Source organism: Eumetopias jubatus, unplaced genomic scaffold (assembly GCF_037043125.1).
Source record: "Eumetopias jubatus isolate StellerSeaLion01/CBP00866 unplaced genomic scaffold, mEumJub1_p1.0 scaffold_10, whole genome shotgun sequence".
Taxonomy (NCBI): domain Eukaryota; kingdom Metazoa; phylum Chordata; class Mammalia; order Carnivora; family Otariidae; genus Eumetopias; species Eumetopias jubatus.
In genome coordinates, this window is record NW_028274816.1 from 122,517,951 (window position 1) to 122,537,314 (window position 19,364).

Below are 19,364 nucleotides of genomic sequence, written 5' to 3' on the forward strand. Positions count from 1 at the left end.
AATCTTTCTGGGAGTCTGTCCTGACACCTGCTTGAAAACGGTCATCAAGGTACAAAGGACCAGAAGGAGCTCCTCTGGTACCAGCCTATGCACCTACATAAGGATGGTGTGTGTAATATGGCAGACTTTGAAATGGTGCAAAACTAATCATTACTATAGTCTGTCTCGGCCTTTGTCCCATAGATAGAACAAATGTCATAATGAGAAAAGCCTGGAACTAAGAGCCAGATAACCCAAGTTTAAAGTCTGGCTCCACCATTTAATAGTTATCTGACCTTGTCCCTTGTCCCGGACACTTGACCTCTCTTAGCCTGTTTTCCTCAACTCTAATTCTAGATAGAGCAGTGAGTCCTTCACTATAGTAATAACAACTATTACTGTGGTCAAAACTAGGAGCCCAAAACTAGAGCCACTTGTAAAAAAGAAAGAAACCATCTGTTGTGACCATCCCTCCAAAGATATGAGATTGCTAATGTGTCTATTGTTCGGAGACAACTGCATTTGGAATCTAGAAAGATTACTTTTACTTTACTACTGATAATCAAAGTACAAAGAAGGGATAGTCCAGGCATCTGAGACCACCTTTACACAGGTCATACCCATATCTACTCAGGCACAAAAGGGGCTACCGACTATCAAAGGCCTCTTGCACCACACTCAAAACTCAGGACATGAGTGGAAAGGTACTGAGAAGCACTTGGGTGAGCCTTCAAAACCCAGTTCCTGCCCTAAGCACTTCAACCTCCCTATAAAGCACATGTGCACCAGACCTTACCAAGCTCCAGACTCCTGGAGAATCCAACACTTCATGTTCTGCACACGTTAAGTTTGCAAGTCAGGCTCATGATAGATAAATTTTTGGTCAAAGCTAAATGCAGCCTAACTCGTGCAAATGCTACACTTCAGTTCTGTAACTCCCTATGTCCATTAAAGCACCAAACACTGACCCTCCAGGCGAAGGATTTAACAGTATAGAAAATACACGGAATGGGCTTAAGGGGTGGCAGGAGGAGTGGCAGGGGCGCCACGCAGAGAATACAGAATGGAGACATGAAGAGCACCGGTCTCACGGGGCATCATGACTGACAACGTACTGGCTTCAGAGTGAGCAGAGATGACAATTACAGTCAAGGTATTCCCTACCTGTCTCCCCGCATACCGAAGTGCAAGCTTCCCGCTCACCAAAGCCTGGACATCTTCTGGGCTAGAAAAAAAAAAAAAAAAAAGACATACTTGGTCCCCACTCCAAGACATTATGCTTCTAAGTATGGGTTTAAGCAAATTTCTTTTTCTCAAAATTCCACTGAGAAGCCTGCCCGCAGTGGTAAGAATCCCCACCCCTAAACTCATTATGTCCCTCACCTCACAGAAGCCGGGCTATCTCTACCCTAGGCCCGAGCCCAGCATTGAGGAGTAGAAAAACTCCAGCATTAAAAAGAAAGCCACAATCAATGTACCAAAAGTAACAGACCCAACAGGCAGGATGATAAATCTAAGTCAAATCCCCAGACAACAGGTCTTGTTAAAACATAAGCCCTGTGTAGTGCAAAGACCCAAAGAGTCCTAGTCAATACCATATTTATTCCCAAAAGAATGTGGATCAATTCTGCAGAACTCCTTATAAAAAGATCTGTCCCACTTGCCGTTGTTCCCCTTCTCAAACCTCTCCCTAAAGTCGTCCTTAACACCCCCACTCTGGTTGGCCCAGTTGGCCACTGCTGGACTGTAAGCTATTTCCAGGCCCTCTGTCTGGTGCTCAGCAACTCCCTGGTCAGAGTAACTGCAGGATGATGAGAACACTCCAAGAGTCTGGAAAGGAGATTTCTCTAATCTGTCTCCCCGATTCTCAAAGACTAGCAAGCAAAAACGCTCTGGAACACCTTCAATCCTCCCACTTTATGTCAACAAGCCCCAGAGGCGCAGCTGCTGCTTCTAACCAGGCCCACTCCCTGTGCAAGCTATGTCTTCATGGCAGAAACTGAGGTGAAGAACTTGAGTTCTCATATCCCTAAGTTAATGTGCACCTACGTGTTGAGCATGATTTTGCACAGCAACATGTACTTCAGAGATGTGATGGCCTTTGGGCTATCGATGGAGTCATAACCCTCAAATGCCTCATAGAAATAGGAATACGCAGTCTTCCAATCCTTCTCTTCTGCTGCATGGATAATACCTGGACATGAGAAGAAAGAAGTACAAACCATATAAAATAACAGAACCATCAAAGATCAGAGCTGGAAAGAGCCTCCAAAATCTATCCCAACCCCATCTACTAGGTGATGACGTCAGGAAAGGATAAAGGATCTGCCCCAAAGTCACTGCCAGCTAGTGGTAAAGCTGGGATGAGAACCCAGGTCTTCAGTCTCCCTGTTCAATGTCATCTTGACAATATAAATCCCAAAGGAGTTAGAGTCCCTACTTAAAGGGGATCCTAAAAACTACGTACTAACATCTTTCCCCATGCTTCTCAGCACCACTGCGGTTCTGCTATCTGTTAAAGCCCCTAGAAAAGGCCACACTTACCCTTCAGGACATCACCCTCATAGGTCAGGAACCAAACATCCCTGGACTGCCTGCATAACCTGTTTTAATAACATTTCTTTAAGATAGCTTTTTTTTTTTAAGATTTTATTTATTTATTTGAGAGAGAATAAGAGAGAGAGAGCACATGAGGGGGGGAGGGTCAGAAAGAGAAGCAGACTCCCCACTGAGCAGGGCGCCCAAAGCAGGACTCGATCCCGGGACTCCAGGATCATGACCTGAGCCGAAAGGCAGTCACTTAACCAACTGAGCCACCCAGGTGCCCCTAAGATAGCTTTTCTAAGCTTGACGTTTTTGTACGTAAGCAGCTCTCATAAGAGAAAAAAAATCTAACTTCTTATACTCTCGCTTCAGATAGTTGTCATTTACAGATGTGCTTCTGCCTAGATGCAATCAATATATAGATTTCATATAATGCCAGATCCATGAAATTAATTTAACTGTATATGGTTAAGCAGTATTTACTCAGGCTGAGATACCAGAGTTTATCTAAACAAGTCTCTACTGTTTAGAAGCTGGGTTGATCCCAATGAAGCTAACTCTGATTGAACTTGCTATTACTGCCCACCTATGCTATCACTTGGGATAACACAAAATTTAGTTCTTTCTAGCTTGGGAGGCATCAAAGTCCTCGGAGTGTGTATCAGTTCTAACTGTGCTTCAGCCCTTTATGAGGTTAAAGACCTCAGCCTCACTTGTTTACCACAGTTCTTCCCAACATTTTTCACATCGAGGTACACAGAGAAAGTACTCAGCACCCTGAAGTAAAAGGATGGAAGTGCTTACACATGACCCAAGGGAACAGTGTTTCAGCACATTTTTAACCCACCTAGCATCACATAGCTGTGTGCCTCCACACCATCTGGGAACCTCTGACTTAATACCATTTACTGAGTGAAATGTGTCACACCCTAGTACTTTTTACTCTACCCAAGAAGCCTCTCATTTTGAGGCTAAAGGAATCAGACCGTTGTTCTCTACTGCTCTTATCTATAAAGAGCTGGAGAAACTCCACCCTTCTCTTGAGCTCCCTCAAGAATATCCAACAAACTATTAACACTGCTAAACTAGAGGAGATAAATCTCCATTCCCCATACCTCCTGGTCCAAAGCTAGAAGAGAACAGACCAGACCCACAATAAGACTGGTTTAAAAAAAAAAAAAAAAAGTAAAATAAGGCCCAAGAACTGGTATACTGCTTTCCCAAATACATTAATAAATAGGGCCCACATTAGGACTCCAAGCATCAAGGCTAGTATATGAGGTTTATTATTTAAAAAAAAACAAAAACAAAAAACTAAACTGTCACTCATTCAACACAAATATTAACGAATGTCTACGATCTGCCAGCCACTGATACAGTTACTACAGCGGAAATAAGTATGAATAAAAGGCCCTCATGAAGCTCATAGTCTCATAGTGGGAAAGATGGCCACCAAAACAGAAAAAAGATTAGTACCACAATATGTACAAAAAAATACAGCTTTGAAAGGGGAAGTCCAAAAGAAAAGAAGGCACTAGAGAGGGTTTATAGAGGAGACGTGAACTGGATCTGGAAGGATACATGAGACTTTGCCAAGGGAACAGATGAGAAGGGGAATTTCCAAGCAAAGACGAAAAAATACACAAAGGCACAACAGCAAGAACACACAAAACCATTTGGTGACTGATGAAAAGGAAAAGATGCCTTCCTTTTGCATACCATGTTAAAGTAAAATGTAGCCTGGGGATAATGGGAAACCACTGGAGAATTTGAAACAAAGGACTTACATGATCTGATCTGTGTTTGAGAAAAATGACTTTGGGGTCAGTTAAAAAAAAGTGGATTGGAAAAAGGGATCAGGACAGTTAGACCAGCAGAAGACTGCTCCAGTGGCCTGGGCCTTCATCAGAGCAATGACTGCAGAGATGGAAAAGAAAGGGTAGGTTTGGGGACAGACTCCACCTGATCTAGCAACTGACTGGGTATGAGGGGTGAGGAGAAAAAGGAGTCAAAATTACTCCAAAGACAATAGCTTGAGCAATATTAAATCAATAATGATACCATTAACTTGAACAGGAAAAAGAAGGTTGAGGGAGGAGTTAGATAATTTTGCTTTTTGACATATTGAGGCTGAGACACTTATGAGGCATTTAGGCATGTATGTCCATTATGCAGCTGGAAATCTGAATCTAGAATTCGGGAGAGAGGGAAGCTACTGAAGATCTGGATGAGGAGACCACTAGTGGCATGCAGCAGCTGAAGCCATGGGTGAGTATGGCACTTTAGACAGGAAACAGAGAACAGGAATGGAAAAAAAACTGAAGAAACAACACTGAGGAACACCCCACTTAAAAGTAAGAAGGGGGCGCCTGGGTGGCTCAGTCGGTTAGGCGACTGCCTTCGGCGCAGGTCATGATCCCGGAGTCCCGGGATCGAGTCCCACATCGGGCTCCCTGCTCAGTGGGGAGTCTACTTCTCCCTCTGACCCTCCCCCCTCTCATGTGCTCTCTCTCATGCTCTCTCTCTCAAATAAATAAATAAATAAAATGTTAAAAAGAAAAAAAGACTTAAAAAAAAGTAAGAAGGAAGAGGAAACAGCAAAGTGTGACCAAGGACAATTAGTCAAGGGAGGAGAATGAGGAAGACAGTGATGTCAAAGAAGCCTGGAGTGTTCAATAGGGTCAGCTTCCCCCTAAAAGTCAGAGGTTATAAGGGGGTTATTGACTTCTTTCAAGGAGTCAAAAGAGACCCCAAAGTAAGGATACTCTTTCAACTTTTTCAGAAACTTGGCAAAAGAAGACAGCAATTTAGAAAGGAGAAAGGGCTGTGCTTTTTGCAGCTGGGGCAGTTCAAAGACGAAGAGAAAGATACAAGTGGAGAAGAAAGACTGGAGACTTAGAATGGAACAGAAAGACAGGTGAAAGAATCATTCTTAATATGGAGTGAACTGGACTGTGATACAAACTCTGGAGAGGAAAGAGGGGAGGGTTCACGTAAACATGGCCTCTATTTCCTCTGCAAAATAATTCATCTCTTGTCCCTGAAGGACCGGCATAATGAAAGAGGAGCAGCTTAAAGAAAGTGCCAATATTGGTCCAAGCGAGGTACTGCGGTAAGAGCTTCACATTCACCATCTCACTGAATCCTCACCACAATCCTATGAGGAGGTATGATTATTATCACCACTTTACAGATGAACTAAAGATATATTAAGTAATTTGCCCAAGTCACACGAACCAAAATTTGACAGAATCAAACTGACAGAACCAAAATTTCAACCTAGGAAAGGTGGTCTGTAGAGCTCCTCCTCTTAATCTCTGAATGACTAAATAAGCCATTTGCTACTCACAATACCTGATAAACTGGTAGTGCAGGCATTCTTTCTCTTACACAAATATGGAAAAGAGATTGCAGGGAGGTAACACCAGGACTTACACTAGTTTTCTGCCTCCAATTCCAGTGTTCCTTCCATAATGATGATAAACTATGACTAATAAAAGCTGCTGACCACAAGAAAAAGCATTCCACTGCCAATCCATGACCTCTGAGCCCCAATATTCACACACTCCATCAGAAAGGTATCCACTATACTCAACTGAAATGCAGGGCAGTGGAGGAGGCCTTCCTTAGCCCTGATCTGAGGCCCTTTGGAAAAGTCTAACATGCTTTACCAAGGTCTCCAAGTGACAAGAGACTTGAGTTAGTCTAACCCTGGAGAGAAATAGCGCCCCCTAAATGAGTGACTCAAATGGAGGTTAAGGAGCTTTTTAAACCTATCAGGGTATTGGCTCTAACAAACAGGTTGCCCAGCCAGCCACAGATAAGCATGTTCTTAATATATTTTAGACAGTTAACAAGTTAATAGGAGGGAAGGTACCCTTCTAATTGGGTTTCTCTGAGAAGTTTGAGCGGAATTAGCCAATTACATTCTCTATCCCCCCATCTCCCACTGTGAAATAAGAAGAGCTTTAAGAAAACATCCCATGAGTAGCTAGGGTGTTACCTGACTGCATATCCAAGGTGGCCTGCAATTTAGGGGGGCAGTAGATAGCATTTGCTGTAGTTCGAGCAGAGGTTAAGGCAGCTCGGGCTTTCGGCAGGTTGCTCAGGGCATGGTATGTTTTGCTTTCTAAAAGCTGTACTTCCACCAAAAGGGCTTTGTCATCCATCTTTTTCAACTCCCGCAGCAGCTGAGAACCTAGAGCAGGAAAAAATATATACCCCTTTGTTAGCCATAATCATAATACCTTAATACTATAACATCTCACTCCCACCCTCACAAGAACACTTAGGATAAAGAAACCTGCCTGAACTCAAAGAGAAGTGGTCTATTTGCAAGAATTAAATTTTTTTTACCAACATGCTATCTTCCCAAAGGGAAACACAGATCTCTTTCAAGTTTTTGGCACACTAATGAAAACATTAGAACCAAAAGTCCTATAAGCTTCCTTCGAAGATTTGAATACAATGAGAAGTTCCACCCAGAACACACTGAAACTAGTTATTCAGTTCAGACAGCCACTAGAGATCGCATTCTCTTCCTGTCTAGGAATCCAACGACTAAGAAATGGCAGGCACTAAGTAGGTAGGGGAAGGAAAGAGTTCTGGACATGCCAATGCTCTCCAAATACACCTTCTTCCCATCTCAGATGAGGAAATCATATCCAAACAAACTTGCATCATATATAAAAATTAACTCAAAATAAGTCAAAGACCTGAACGTAAGAGCTAAATCCATGAAACACAGTAGTAAATCTTTGTGATCTGGAATTAGGCAATGATTTCTTAGGTATGATACCAAAAGCATAAGCAACAAAAAAATAAATAAATGGGACTTATGGGCGCCTGGGTGGCTCAGTCGGTTAAGCATCCAACTCTGGATTTCGGCTCAGGTCATATCAGGGTTGTGAGATCAAGATGCGTCGGGCTCCACGCTGGGCATGAAGCCTGCTTAGGATTCTCTCTCTCCCTTCTCCACCCCGCTCCACTCCCCCACTCACACGCATGCACACACTCTCTTTCAAAAATAAGATTAAATTAAAAATAAATAAATGGATTTTAAATTAAAATGTGCCTCAAAGGACACTACTCAAGAAAGTGAAAAGGCAATTCATAAAATGGAGAAAAAAATTGCAGATCGTGTATCTGGTAAGGGACTTTTATCCAGAATAAACAATAAAAACACAAACAACCCAATTAAAAAATAAGCAAAGGACTGAATAAACATTTCTCCAAAGACATACAAATGGCCAATAAGTACATAAAAAGATGCTCAACATCACTAGTCACTAGGGAAATGCAAATCAAAAGCACAATGAGATACCACTTTCACCCCCACAAAGATGGCTACAATGTGGCATAACCACACAATGGATATTCGGCAATAAAAAAAAAAAAATGAGGTAGTGATACGTGCTCCAACATGGATAACATGAACACATGCTAAGCGAAAGATGCCAATCACAGAGACCACATATTATATGACTGTTTATATGAAATGTCCAGAACAGACACACCCACAGGGGCAGACAGTAGATTCGGGGCCGCCTGGCAGGAAGGGTGGCAGGGATGATAACTAATGGGTACATGGTACAAGGTTTCTTCCCAGGGTGACAAAATGTTCTGCAACCAGATTGTGATGATGACTGTACAACTATGAATATACTAAAAACCACTGGATCATACACTTTTAAAAGGGTGAATTTTATGGTCTATGAATTACATCTGAATAAAACTGTTATTTTTGGGGGGCGCCTGGCTGGCCCAGTCAGAAGAACATGCGACTCTTGATTTTGGGGTCATGAATTTGAGCCTCACATTGGGTGTACAGATTACTTAAATAAATAAAACTTAAAAAACAAAACATCTTTTTAATGCTACTTTTCGTTTGAACCAAATGAAATGCCATTTTGCAGGATAAAAACTGAATATTGGCAGTTTTTTCACCTTAAGATCATGAGAAGCCATGTTCTTCGATCTGGGGAAAACAGTCCAAATCTACCAATTACAAAAAAAAAAAAAAAGCAGCAGGCAAAGACTTCAGGGTGTTCAAAGGCCACACAGGGGAAAGGCTTTAGTCAGCTCACTCTAGTCACCATATACATTTGCACCAATTAATTTCTTGAGTTTTAAAATAGATTTTAAGTGTAATTATAAACAAGTATAATAACATAATAGGAAAACACTTGTCGTTTGACCCTTTGGTTTCCTAAATTTGACAGATTAACTCTGGTAAGTTACTTAGAACTTCCAAATGGCATTTCTCCATGACAGATTCAGTTAATGCAAAGCCACTTTAAATCCTTCTTAGAAGTAGGCAGAACGTAAATTATTAATATGTAACTAATGAGAGTGGCCAGGTTCAGAATACATTTAGCCAGCTAGGTTGCCTTATTACTTTCTATCAGCTTACTTACCCAAATGCAATGCTTCCTGGTACCTCTTGGTATCAAAGTACAAAGACACCAGTCTTGCCTAGGAAAGAGAAAAGGCATTGACTGATAGAAAGAAAGAAAAAAGCCAAAGAAAGAAATCAAAGATTGACAGTCACAGAACTGTTACTGTTGAATATACAAGTTCTGGAGAGAGCATCAAATCTAGCCTAAGCAACGATGTAGCCCAGGGTACTATCTGCTACTATGGCCGGTGACTGTTAAGCTCACTGTCCTGCTGCTTAGTTCTCTGAGCCACACAGCAGGTATTCTCATGAGTGGGATCGCTATCAATAATCTTTGGGTGCCTGGCTAGTACAAAATTACTGAAAATACTTTTGATCAGAATGGTGTTACTTACATTCACAGCCTAATGCCTAGAGACCTGAAAGCAGCACTAATGTAGGCACATACCTCCAAGGCTTGGCGTAAGAAAGTTCGTTTCTCTGATTTGGCCCATTCGATGCACTCTAAACACAACTCGACCTGCAACAAAGAGACAGGACATGCAATATTATGTCCTCACATTCTTCCCACAAACCTTGCTTTGGAGAATAGCTTTAATTTCCTCCTTACATATTACCCATCTTGCTCTACTTAATGTCTCAGGGGACATACCTTGATCGGTATCTCACTGTGTAATGGTTATATCATAATGGAGAATCAACTTGACTTTTTACACACAAAGTATCTTTGTGCTTAGATTGTGTTCTTTTGAAAAAGAGCTTCCTGGGGCACCTGGGTGGCTCAGTCGGTTAAGCGTCTGCCTTCAGCTCAGGTCATGATCCCAGGGTCCTGGGATCGAGTCCCACATCGGGCTCCCTGCTCAGCGGGAAGCCTGCTTCTCCCTCTCCCACTCCCCCTGCTTGTGTTCCCTCTCCCGCTGTCTCTCTCTGCCAAATAAACAAAATCTTAAAAAAAAAAGAAAAAGAGATTCTTCTTCAAGATTCCTCGTATACCTTCCCAGGAGGGACCCAGAACTTCCAAAATATATATAGCCTGGAATACAGATTTCTACAATGGCTGAGAAATCTTTAAAGCAGAAATTTCTCCCTAAATAGTTACAAATAGTAATGGCAATGTGTTAATATGAACCCATTGGTAATAAAGGGGAGAAATTCTCAGCCTAAGCACAAATGCCTTGTTCCTAACAGTTGCTCGTAAGACTCAAAAGGCCCAGCTGGCTCTTCCCTTTCCAATACTAACAAGTGCAACTAACCAATTCATCATCACAATATAATACACTCAGCATGTATTAAAGGGAGTAAAAAGAAATTACAATTAGCCTAACACTTAAAAGGACTTTAAGGCTTTATTTAAAAGTGCTTTGGGGGCACCTGGCTGGCTCAGTTGGTAGAACATGTGACTCTTGAACTCAGGGTCATAGTTAGAGCCTCACGTTGGGTACAGAGCCTACTTAAAAAAAAAAAAAGGAATGAATAAAAAAATAATAAAGGTGCTGTGAACCCCCAATTCTACCTGCCACCCAAGCAGTTAAGATAATGTGCAAAATAACTGATTTAAAGCAGTGTTCTATGCTAGATGGTCTACATGCCATCAGGTACCTGTGACATACTAGCTTTGAGAAAGTACATATTAAGTACTGCAGATCTTGTATCACTTCTGTTACTGCAAGTTTTGTATTAAGATTCCTAATCAGAGCATAAAATAAGAAACTGAACTTTCGGGGCACCTGGGTGGCTCAGTCGGTTAAGAGTCTGCCTTTGGCTCAGGTCATGATCCCAGGGTGCTGGGATCGAGCCCCGCATTGGGCTCCCCACTCCGCGGGAAGCCTGCTTCTCCCTCTCCCACTCCCCCTGCTTGTGTTCCCTCTCTCACTATGTCCCTCTCTCTGTCAAATAAATAAATAAAATCTTAAAAAAAAAAAAAAGAAAGAAACTGAACTTTCTGGAGAACTGACTGCTAATAAAACAGATCTTCATGTACATCCGAACTGCTCTTAAGAGGTGTTATAAGGAAAGAAAAGGAACAGCACATAATTCAAACTGACAGATCTTCTGCCTTTAGATCCTAAGCTCAAGCTCAGTAAATAAACAGATGACATTACATGGTATTTGGAGGATTCACCAGTAAGACTCAAGGGAACCTTTATAACTCACCGAAGCCCCCTGGTGGCTACTTAATCTCCAGCACTAAATTCAACCAACTGCCTAAAAATTTTCCAAAAACTAAATTAAAAGCAAGCCAACCACAATTTCAGAGTTTTGAGTTATGTTCTGAAAAGCCAAATTCAAAGTAAGATCTCTGTTCATGACGTGAATGGAACTAAAAATACTTTGCTGAATGTGTTTAACAACGAAAATACAAGAGTCCTTAGTCCTATATGTCTTGGGGGGGGGCTAAGAAATGCTTACCGTCCCAGTTTTACCCAGGGAGCTTTTTTAAGAATACAAAAATGGATGCCGAGGCTCCTGACTCAGTAGTCTGGAATAGAGCCTGGACACTCAGATGTAGATCTCTAGTTAAGAACTGAATTCTACTCCATCATCTCGACTGTCCCCATTTCCCTGACAGTCCAGATGTGAAGCGACTCACTCAAGGTCACATACCAGCTGCTGGGATCAGAACTTGACCCTATCTCCAGTGCTCTAGTTCAGGTCAGTACTGACATTTCTCCTAGAGCAGGGATTTTTTAACAAACTGAACTAACTGTTATCCATTACAGGGTACATGATTTGCACTATCTAGGACTGTAACTGGTAAAGCCGGCACCTCAATTCTAAGGAAAAATTTTAAAGGCCATTGGCCTTGCTACACAACTATTTTGTTTGAGGCTTTGTGCTTTGTTAATGCGGATAATGACTAATAAAGGGGATAAGAATATAGGAGGAGCCCCTGCTTCTGGAGAAAGCCCTTATTTGAGTACAAAAGCCTGATGTGACAGAAATCAGACATTTAAGTTTGTTTTGTTTTTTAAAGATTTTTTTTAATTTATTTGACAGAGAGAGAGAGACACAGCGAGAGAGGGAACACAAGCAGGGGCAGAGGGAGAGGGAGAAGCAGGCTCCCCATGGAGCAGGGGGCCCGACGCAGGGCTCGATCCCAGGACCCTGGGATCATGACCTGAGCCCAAGGCACACACTTCATCGACTGAGCCACCCAGGTGCCCCAGACATTTAAGTTTTAAATCAATACACTTAACGATTTTTTTAAATGCCTTTATTAACTAAATCCTTATGGGAAAATAGTAACTACTATTCCAAGTCTGAAATTCTCTAGCACAAACTCCTTTTTGCCATGGAAATAACTGTTTCAATAACATGATTCGATGTAAGGTTTCTCAAAATGTGCTATTGTGGCTTCAGGTGGATAGACTATACCAAAAATGGCTTCCCCTGGGCAACTACCTAGAGATCCCAGAAAGGTAAGGTTAATTTTGAAATTTCAGTTCCCTATTTGGCAAGGGTCTGGCTCAGTCCCCTCCTCACCCCAATTCTCTACCCCCCTCCCACCCTTGCCAACCACCCCATCCTCACTCTCCCTTACCTGCACCTACATCCCCACTCTCTAGGCGCTAATCCTTAGTGCTGCAGTTCACTCAATCCTAACCTGATTTCCTACCACCTTTTTGGAATACAGCAAGCTAGAAACTGTTCTGTAAATCTGACTTATGGTTAGTTTCCAAACAGAAAAAGGCAAGGAAAATCCCCTCCTCCATCCTCTTGGGTACCAAACTCCGCAACACAAAACTCCTAAGTCTCTCAACAATGTTCACAAACTTCTTCTTTTGCCTCAGGCCACAATACTACGATAGTGACCTACAACTTGCTCCCCTATCCTTTTCCATCCCTCAAAGAATTTTAAAAGAACCTAGAATGTTCCAAGATGAATACATAGCTCCAATTTCTCCAAATCAGAGACCCTGAGTCACCTAATGTAGTAATAACATTTATGCTTGTATCTCAATTCAATAAATTTATGTCTTAATTCAAAAAAGTATCTCCTAAGCATTGACCACAGGGAAGGCATTATCCATACATTCCTCCAACAAATATGAGTTCTGTAGCTCCTCTGGGCCAAACTACTCTAAGTGCCAAGGATACAGCACTGGACAGGACAAAGTAACTATCCTCATGGAACTTCTATTCTAAGGAGGAAACAGATGTTAAAAAGCAAAATAAATATGAAGAAATGTAAAGCAGATGGGATATTTTAGACAGGAGGGCCTAACCAGACACTGAGCCACATGATAAAGGCCAGTAAATACCACTAGCCAATTACAGGAGAGCACTGAATTATGATTTAATGGACCTCCAAAAAGGAGTAGGAGAACTGCTCGTTACAAAAATGCAGTTCCATCCACTGAGTTAACTCTATGCTATGGGAAGGGAAAAATTCCGGAGACTTCGGTGTGCAAAGGAGCAGCTTTGATAATTAATTCTTTCCACCTAGAAAGTTCCAAGTAACACGTGTCAGTCTGTTTCAAACTAACATTTTTGGTCAGTCCATTATAAGGCACCCCATTTCAAAGAAAAGATGGTGCTGCTTTTTCATGAGAACAAAGTACAATTAAAAAAAAAAAGTTAGGGTTAGATAAGACTAACACCCCATTAAAATCACCTCTTCTTTTAAATTAGTCATAAAAATAATTCTAATGCTTTGGTTCAAAAGACAGCCATCTAAATATTAACTATTTTTGATCTACCATCATGAAACATAGTTCTGCCACAAATTTGAAAAGTTCTCTACAAATGAATTATCTACAAATGAAGTGAGTTTATGGTGTTTAAACTAGGCCTCAAAGAATGATTAAGGCAAGAAAGCAGATTTTTACAAAAGACCTGATTTCAAAGTGGGAAGCATGTCCTAGATTTCTGAAATTTCTCATTATTTACTCAGAATGCTGTGCCCTTTCATACCTTTTACTTACACCCACAGAGGCTAGAGCAAACAATCAGACATATAACCAGCCAGCTTCCTACCCCTGTCCTTATATTACCTGACATTTTATATATTTATTGATTGCCTGCCTTCCTCATTAAAATATAATCCCCATGAGAACAGTGACTGTGTTTTTATAAATGTATCCCCAGTATATGTAACAATGGTTAGCATACAGTGGGCACTCAGTGAATACTAAGCAATGTATCTGTAGGAAATACAACTATATTCTTCCTACAAACAGATTCAAGCAACCACAATCTATCCTGCTTGAATCTGCGGCTTTTTACAGAAAAAGTTTTAACTTTGGTAGTGTCTCCTCCTGAACTGTAGAAAATACAGCTATCTTCAAAAGTTCAGAAGAGGCTCACTGATTCCAAAGAGGCACGCTTAGCATGGTTCAGGGTCTGGTCTGAACTTGTAGAGGACATGTACAGGTACACCAGAGTCACTTCTGCACACATGAGACACAAACAGATGGATGCTCACCCCTCCATAAAGGCATATACGCAGTACAAAACACGCCAAGAAGGGATGCCACAAGACTTATTTAGTGCTCACAAGGAGCTCTGTGACACAGAATGAAAGGTACCACAGACACAGAAAATATTACAAAGGTGTGGCAATACAATACCTCAAAGACAAGAATCAGTTTGTGACCCTGATGTAATGAGGATTCCAGGGACCACTGACAATCTCCACTTACAAAGCAAAGCATGGAACAGACCCAAAGTATCAAATGCCCTGTAACAAAGAGAAACTGACATGATAAGTCCTGAGCTGTCCTCCCAGCTGTCCCTTCCACATTAGTACCACAGTGCAGGCAGGCATTGCTTTCACTGAAACAGACTTTTTGTCCATATTGTCCACCTTCTGCCATTAAAGTAGCTTACCTCCTGCCCTGTAGCTGCTTCCATATCAAGAAACAGATCAAGAAGAGATCGGACCAGACGAGCTGCTTTAGCCTTGCTGATGGAATTCAAGAAGGGTCGCACATACTTCAGGAGTCCTCCAAGCTCTGTGTGGAAGGCAATTCAGAAAAGAAAAAGTAAACATCAATATTAGAGACAAAATACCCATTAAAATAATGACCCAAGATCATAAAATCCATCCTTATGTCACTGCAATCAGTCTACTATATGATACATAGTAGGAATTTAAAGCATTCTTAGCAGGTAACAGAGTAGCAAAAATGAGTGAACAACATATACCAAATTTGTATTCTAGTCCACACTCAGCTACTGGATTACTATGAGGGCCCTGGGAAAACCTCACGTCTCTCAGCCTCATTTACCCATCTTAATGACAGATAAACTGCCAAGTGCTTACAGTCTCAGAGCGCAGTTTTCTAGAACATGAAATACGCTGTGCCTCTGACACCTGAGGTAAAATCACTTCCTCACAACTGGCAAATCTGATGAGGTTATGGGAGGGGTGTTTTGTTGCTGAATTTCCAAGTCTACCATAGCAGCTCCCCCTTAAAACAGATGAAGATGTTCAATTCCAGGTTCCCTTTTCCCCTCCCAAAGTTCTCTCCAGTTTAGGCTTTTAGCAATATCACTTCCCCGGCACTGACTAAACTTTTCACAGAAAACTTAGGGTGTTTTCCCCTTAAACATATACTTAAAATTCTTCATTTATCTGTAAAGGCTAAGTCTTAAACTATGACCAAAAAAGGTGTCCACCACAGAAGTTTTTCTCCCCTTCTATAGGAAAAGAAGGTGGCACAGTCATTTTAAGGGAGCATCTTTAGAAACAAGAGTAGAAATTAGAGAATATTTCAACTCGATAACTATGGAAGTACTTTTGGAATGTAGGTTACAATTACTTTAGTGCCACCGCCTCTTTAATATTCTCCAATTGTGGACTCACCCTCCTGAGGATTCTAATTCAGGGCAAGCAAACCTCACCCTCCTGAGAATGCTAATTCAGGGTCCTGAAATCCTCAACTGCCTGAATAGTCACAGGATGCATGGGACTGTGTCAGGTACGAAAAGAACTTTATACAGTGGAAAAGTTCATTTTTTCCTTCACTCCCCAGTACTGACCTTTGATTCCACTAACATCTTCCCCATTCTGTCACTCCATTCACCCCTGCATAGACTAGACGTGTGTGTGCTTTCACGCCTCACTCCTGCTGCATTCCCATGTAGAATTTCTCCCTGATCTTCTTGATCTATGTAAACCTCAGATATCCTTTTAGGTCCAGCTAAAGTCCTATTATGTCCTCCAAGCCAACTCCAGCCTGCACTGATTTTTGCCTCTCAAATTCTTTTTACATTTGTACAAATTTTAATTATATAATCATAGCTTTTTAAAAGTAGTTTAGTATAATGTCCCTTCTCCCACAGTATTTCCTACTATGCTAGAACAATTCTGAACAATCTCTAATGACAGAAATGTTCAGAAAGCTGACTATTCGAATGTTAGTCAAACTGGATTGTTCTTTTCTAGACCCAAGTCTTTCCCTCCTTCCACATGGCTTCAAATTTCTGAAGATAACTACCATTTATATCTCCCTAACTTTCCCTTTCTCCAAGCTAAACATCTTTAGCTATTTTAACTGTTCCTCCAATGTTCTGGTTTCTAGATTCCTTGTCATTGAATAAACTCTATTTTGCAAACATACCACTTGTAGTACCCAAAACTGAAAACAATTCTCCAGGTAGGGTCTGACCAGTAGAGTCAGTCTCTTGATCTGGCCCCAGAGGTAACACAAGACAGTCTACTTCCTTTTTCTTAATAGCACTTTTGTTTAGACTGGTCCATTAAGGTCTTTTTTGACAGACAGGTAATTCCTCATCTTCCTCTGTTTTGATAAATATTTTTAAGTATATAACTTTGTACTTACCACACTGAATTTAATCTTGCTGGCTTTGGCAATAACTCTGAATCTTAATTCTGTCCTCTACTGTACTGAGTCATCTACAAAAAATAAGCAGGTCTTCTGAAAAGGCTTTTGCCATAATGCCAGATGCTGACCAGAAGAATCCCTATGACATGATGCTAGAGACTTCCCGCTAGTTGACAAATGATCTTCATACCCTGTACCTCTCATTAATATTATAGCAAATGTTCAAAGGCCTTGCTTACATCAGATATGAAGTCTGTATCATTCCTCTAACCCAGAGGTTGGTAAACTTTTTCTGTGAAAGGCCAGATAGTAAATATTTTCAGCTTTTTGGGCAATATGGTCTCATTGGCAGAATTACTCAACTCAGCCACTGCAGTGCAAAAGCAATCATAGACAATATGTGAACAAATGGGTGTGGCTGGGATCCAACAAAACTTTATTTACAAAAACAGCTGGCAAGCCACTATCTGTGGAGCCCTGCACATCTACTGGTCTGGTAAGTCTAACCAAAGAGAATGAAGGTGAGTTTGAAATAATCTTTTCTTAATAAATCCACGGTCTTAAGTGATTAAAACCTACTTATCAAATAATCTGTCCCAATATTAGTGATTACCAGTTTAAAGTGTCTAGAAATTATTCTTTTTGTTATCTTCATGCAAAATGAAACAATATTTGCCCATCCTGTTTCCTTAATACTTCTCCATCCTCCATGACTTTTCTCAGAATAATAATAGTTGCTCTATAAATATATCTGCTAGAACTATGCTTCTGATATTAAAAGACAGAAAGTGTCAGAGCCTAGAGACTTGAACTTATTTAAGGAGCCTATCTGCTCTCTCCTCTCACCTACCTTGGCTTTAATATGTTCTTCTGATGCTTTTTTTTCTTTTTGAAAATTATTTTCCTTCCTGGAAAAGGCTGAAGTGAAACATGAACTAAGCAGCCTGCCTTTTGCTCTAGCACCTGCTAGCATTACAGTATTTGCTCCAAGCACTGATAGTGTTATTCTTCTTACCCCAACAGAAAAACAAATGACCTCTTAGTTGCCAAAGACTCAGTTCACTTTTCATTTCAGTCTATTGTTGCTATTCATTCTCAGTTATAGTCTGTTTCTTTCATTCTCATACATAACAAATTAATTTTTTAAATCCCAAAGAATCATACCACTTACTATTGCGATTATTTACAATAAAGGACCCAAACTTCCTTTTTAGAAGGTCACAGAGCTCAAAATAATCCTTTCAGAATCTCAAGCTATGAAATCTGCAGATCCTGAGCCTAGCCATCACGTCTGATGATGCTCAGCACCACTTTCAACCACTATTATGCATCAAACCTTGCCTTATTCACTAATTCCCAAATGACTGCTACAGGTCAGAGACCTTAAATTTTTTGAATGGAGTACTTAGCACGGTGCTAACTGTATATTAAGTGAATAAAACAAAATTAAAGATTAATGGACTAGACCTATTTTCTGTTCTCAGGGAACCAAAAATCAAAGGAAACAACATAAACCTATCAATTACGAAGAGCAAAGTTAGGCACATGAATGGAGGACCCCAGACCTCCTCAGAGTTTCTACTGTATATACCTATAACTCAGCAAACTCTTTCTTAGAAACAGTGACAAATGACCTGGAAAAGTTTCTGAAAGTCCTTATGATTCACCTGTTAAATTGCAATAGGTTTAGCTAATCACTTCGCAACTTCTCAGGTACCGAATCACAAAAAGGGGAGGGGCAAGGAATAAGAAGAGAACAAAGCATAAAATACGAATTTCAAGCAAAACAGTTAACATTTTTGCGTAAATTTTTGAAGCGCTGACTATACTACATGCTATTTGTAATTGTCCATGCTACTGGAGGAAAACAGATATTTGGAAATTTCAACAACAGAAAAATCTTAAATCACTTTATCTTTCTAGTTCTTTCAGGAAAATTACCTTCTTAATTATATTTTGTATGGACTGATTACAAAACTATTATGCAACCCCAAGCTCACATTAACTGACAGGCAAAAGGAATCAATAAATATGTTAAATAGGAGGGAAGTCAGTCTAAAATGAAAAAAACAAGGATGCATGGCTGGCTCAGTCAGAAAAGTATGTGACTCTTGATCTGGGGGTTGAGTTTGAGCCCCACGTTGTGTGTAGAGATTACTAAAAAAATAAATAAATAAACTTTAAAAAAATAAATAAAGTGAAAAATCCCAGCACTAACCACTGATAACCTGTAAGTGATTAACTATGGAAAGCATGAACCATTACACCATAAGGCCTCAAGCTCTGAAGTGGGACTAATTGGTTCAAATCCTGGCTCTTCCCCGTACTAGATGAGTGAGTGACCTTGGATAAGTTATTTAACTCTTCTGTGCTCAGTTTCCTCAGGTGTAAAATGGACAATAGTATCTACCTTATTGAGTTGTTTTGAGGATGCACTAATCATTTCTGTGCTAAAAAAAAAAAGAGTGGTTGATAGCATTTAAAAACTCTTACTATAGATATTTTTAAATGATATTTTAAGTAAAATACAAAAGCCATACAAACACATCCTCCCAACTGCATACACCTTTACTCAACTTTTTATTGACTGAGCCTAATAATCAATGTTAGTCATCCTTAAGTTGCAAAAGATCTTAGTTCTCAAGTTCAAGAAG

General features: G+C 40.5%; 1 protein-coding gene across 2 annotated transcripts in view; it reads right to left on the reverse strand.

Annotated features, from left to right (window-relative positions):
• PSMD11 (proteasome 26S subunit, non-ATPase 11) overlaps positions 1-19,364 on the reverse strand; it is a 28,444-nt gene that overhangs the window by 5,727 nt on the left and 3,353 nt on the right. For both annotated transcript variants that reach the window (XM_028109223.2, XM_028109222.2), the window contains exons 3-8: positions 14,750-14,874; positions 9,369-9,440; positions 8,940-8,997; positions 6,527-6,721; positions 2,029-2,173; positions 1,144-1,204 (exon numbers count right to left, since the gene is read on the reverse strand). In XM_028109223.2, coding sequence (XP_027965024.1) covers positions 1,144-1,204; positions 2,029-2,173; positions 6,527-6,721; positions 8,940-8,997; positions 9,369-9,440; positions 14,750-14,874 — 656 coding nt within the window. The remainder of the gene's footprint in view (positions 1-1,143; positions 1,205-2,028; positions 2,174-6,526; positions 6,722-8,939; positions 8,998-9,368; positions 9,441-14,749; positions 14,875-19,364) is intronic.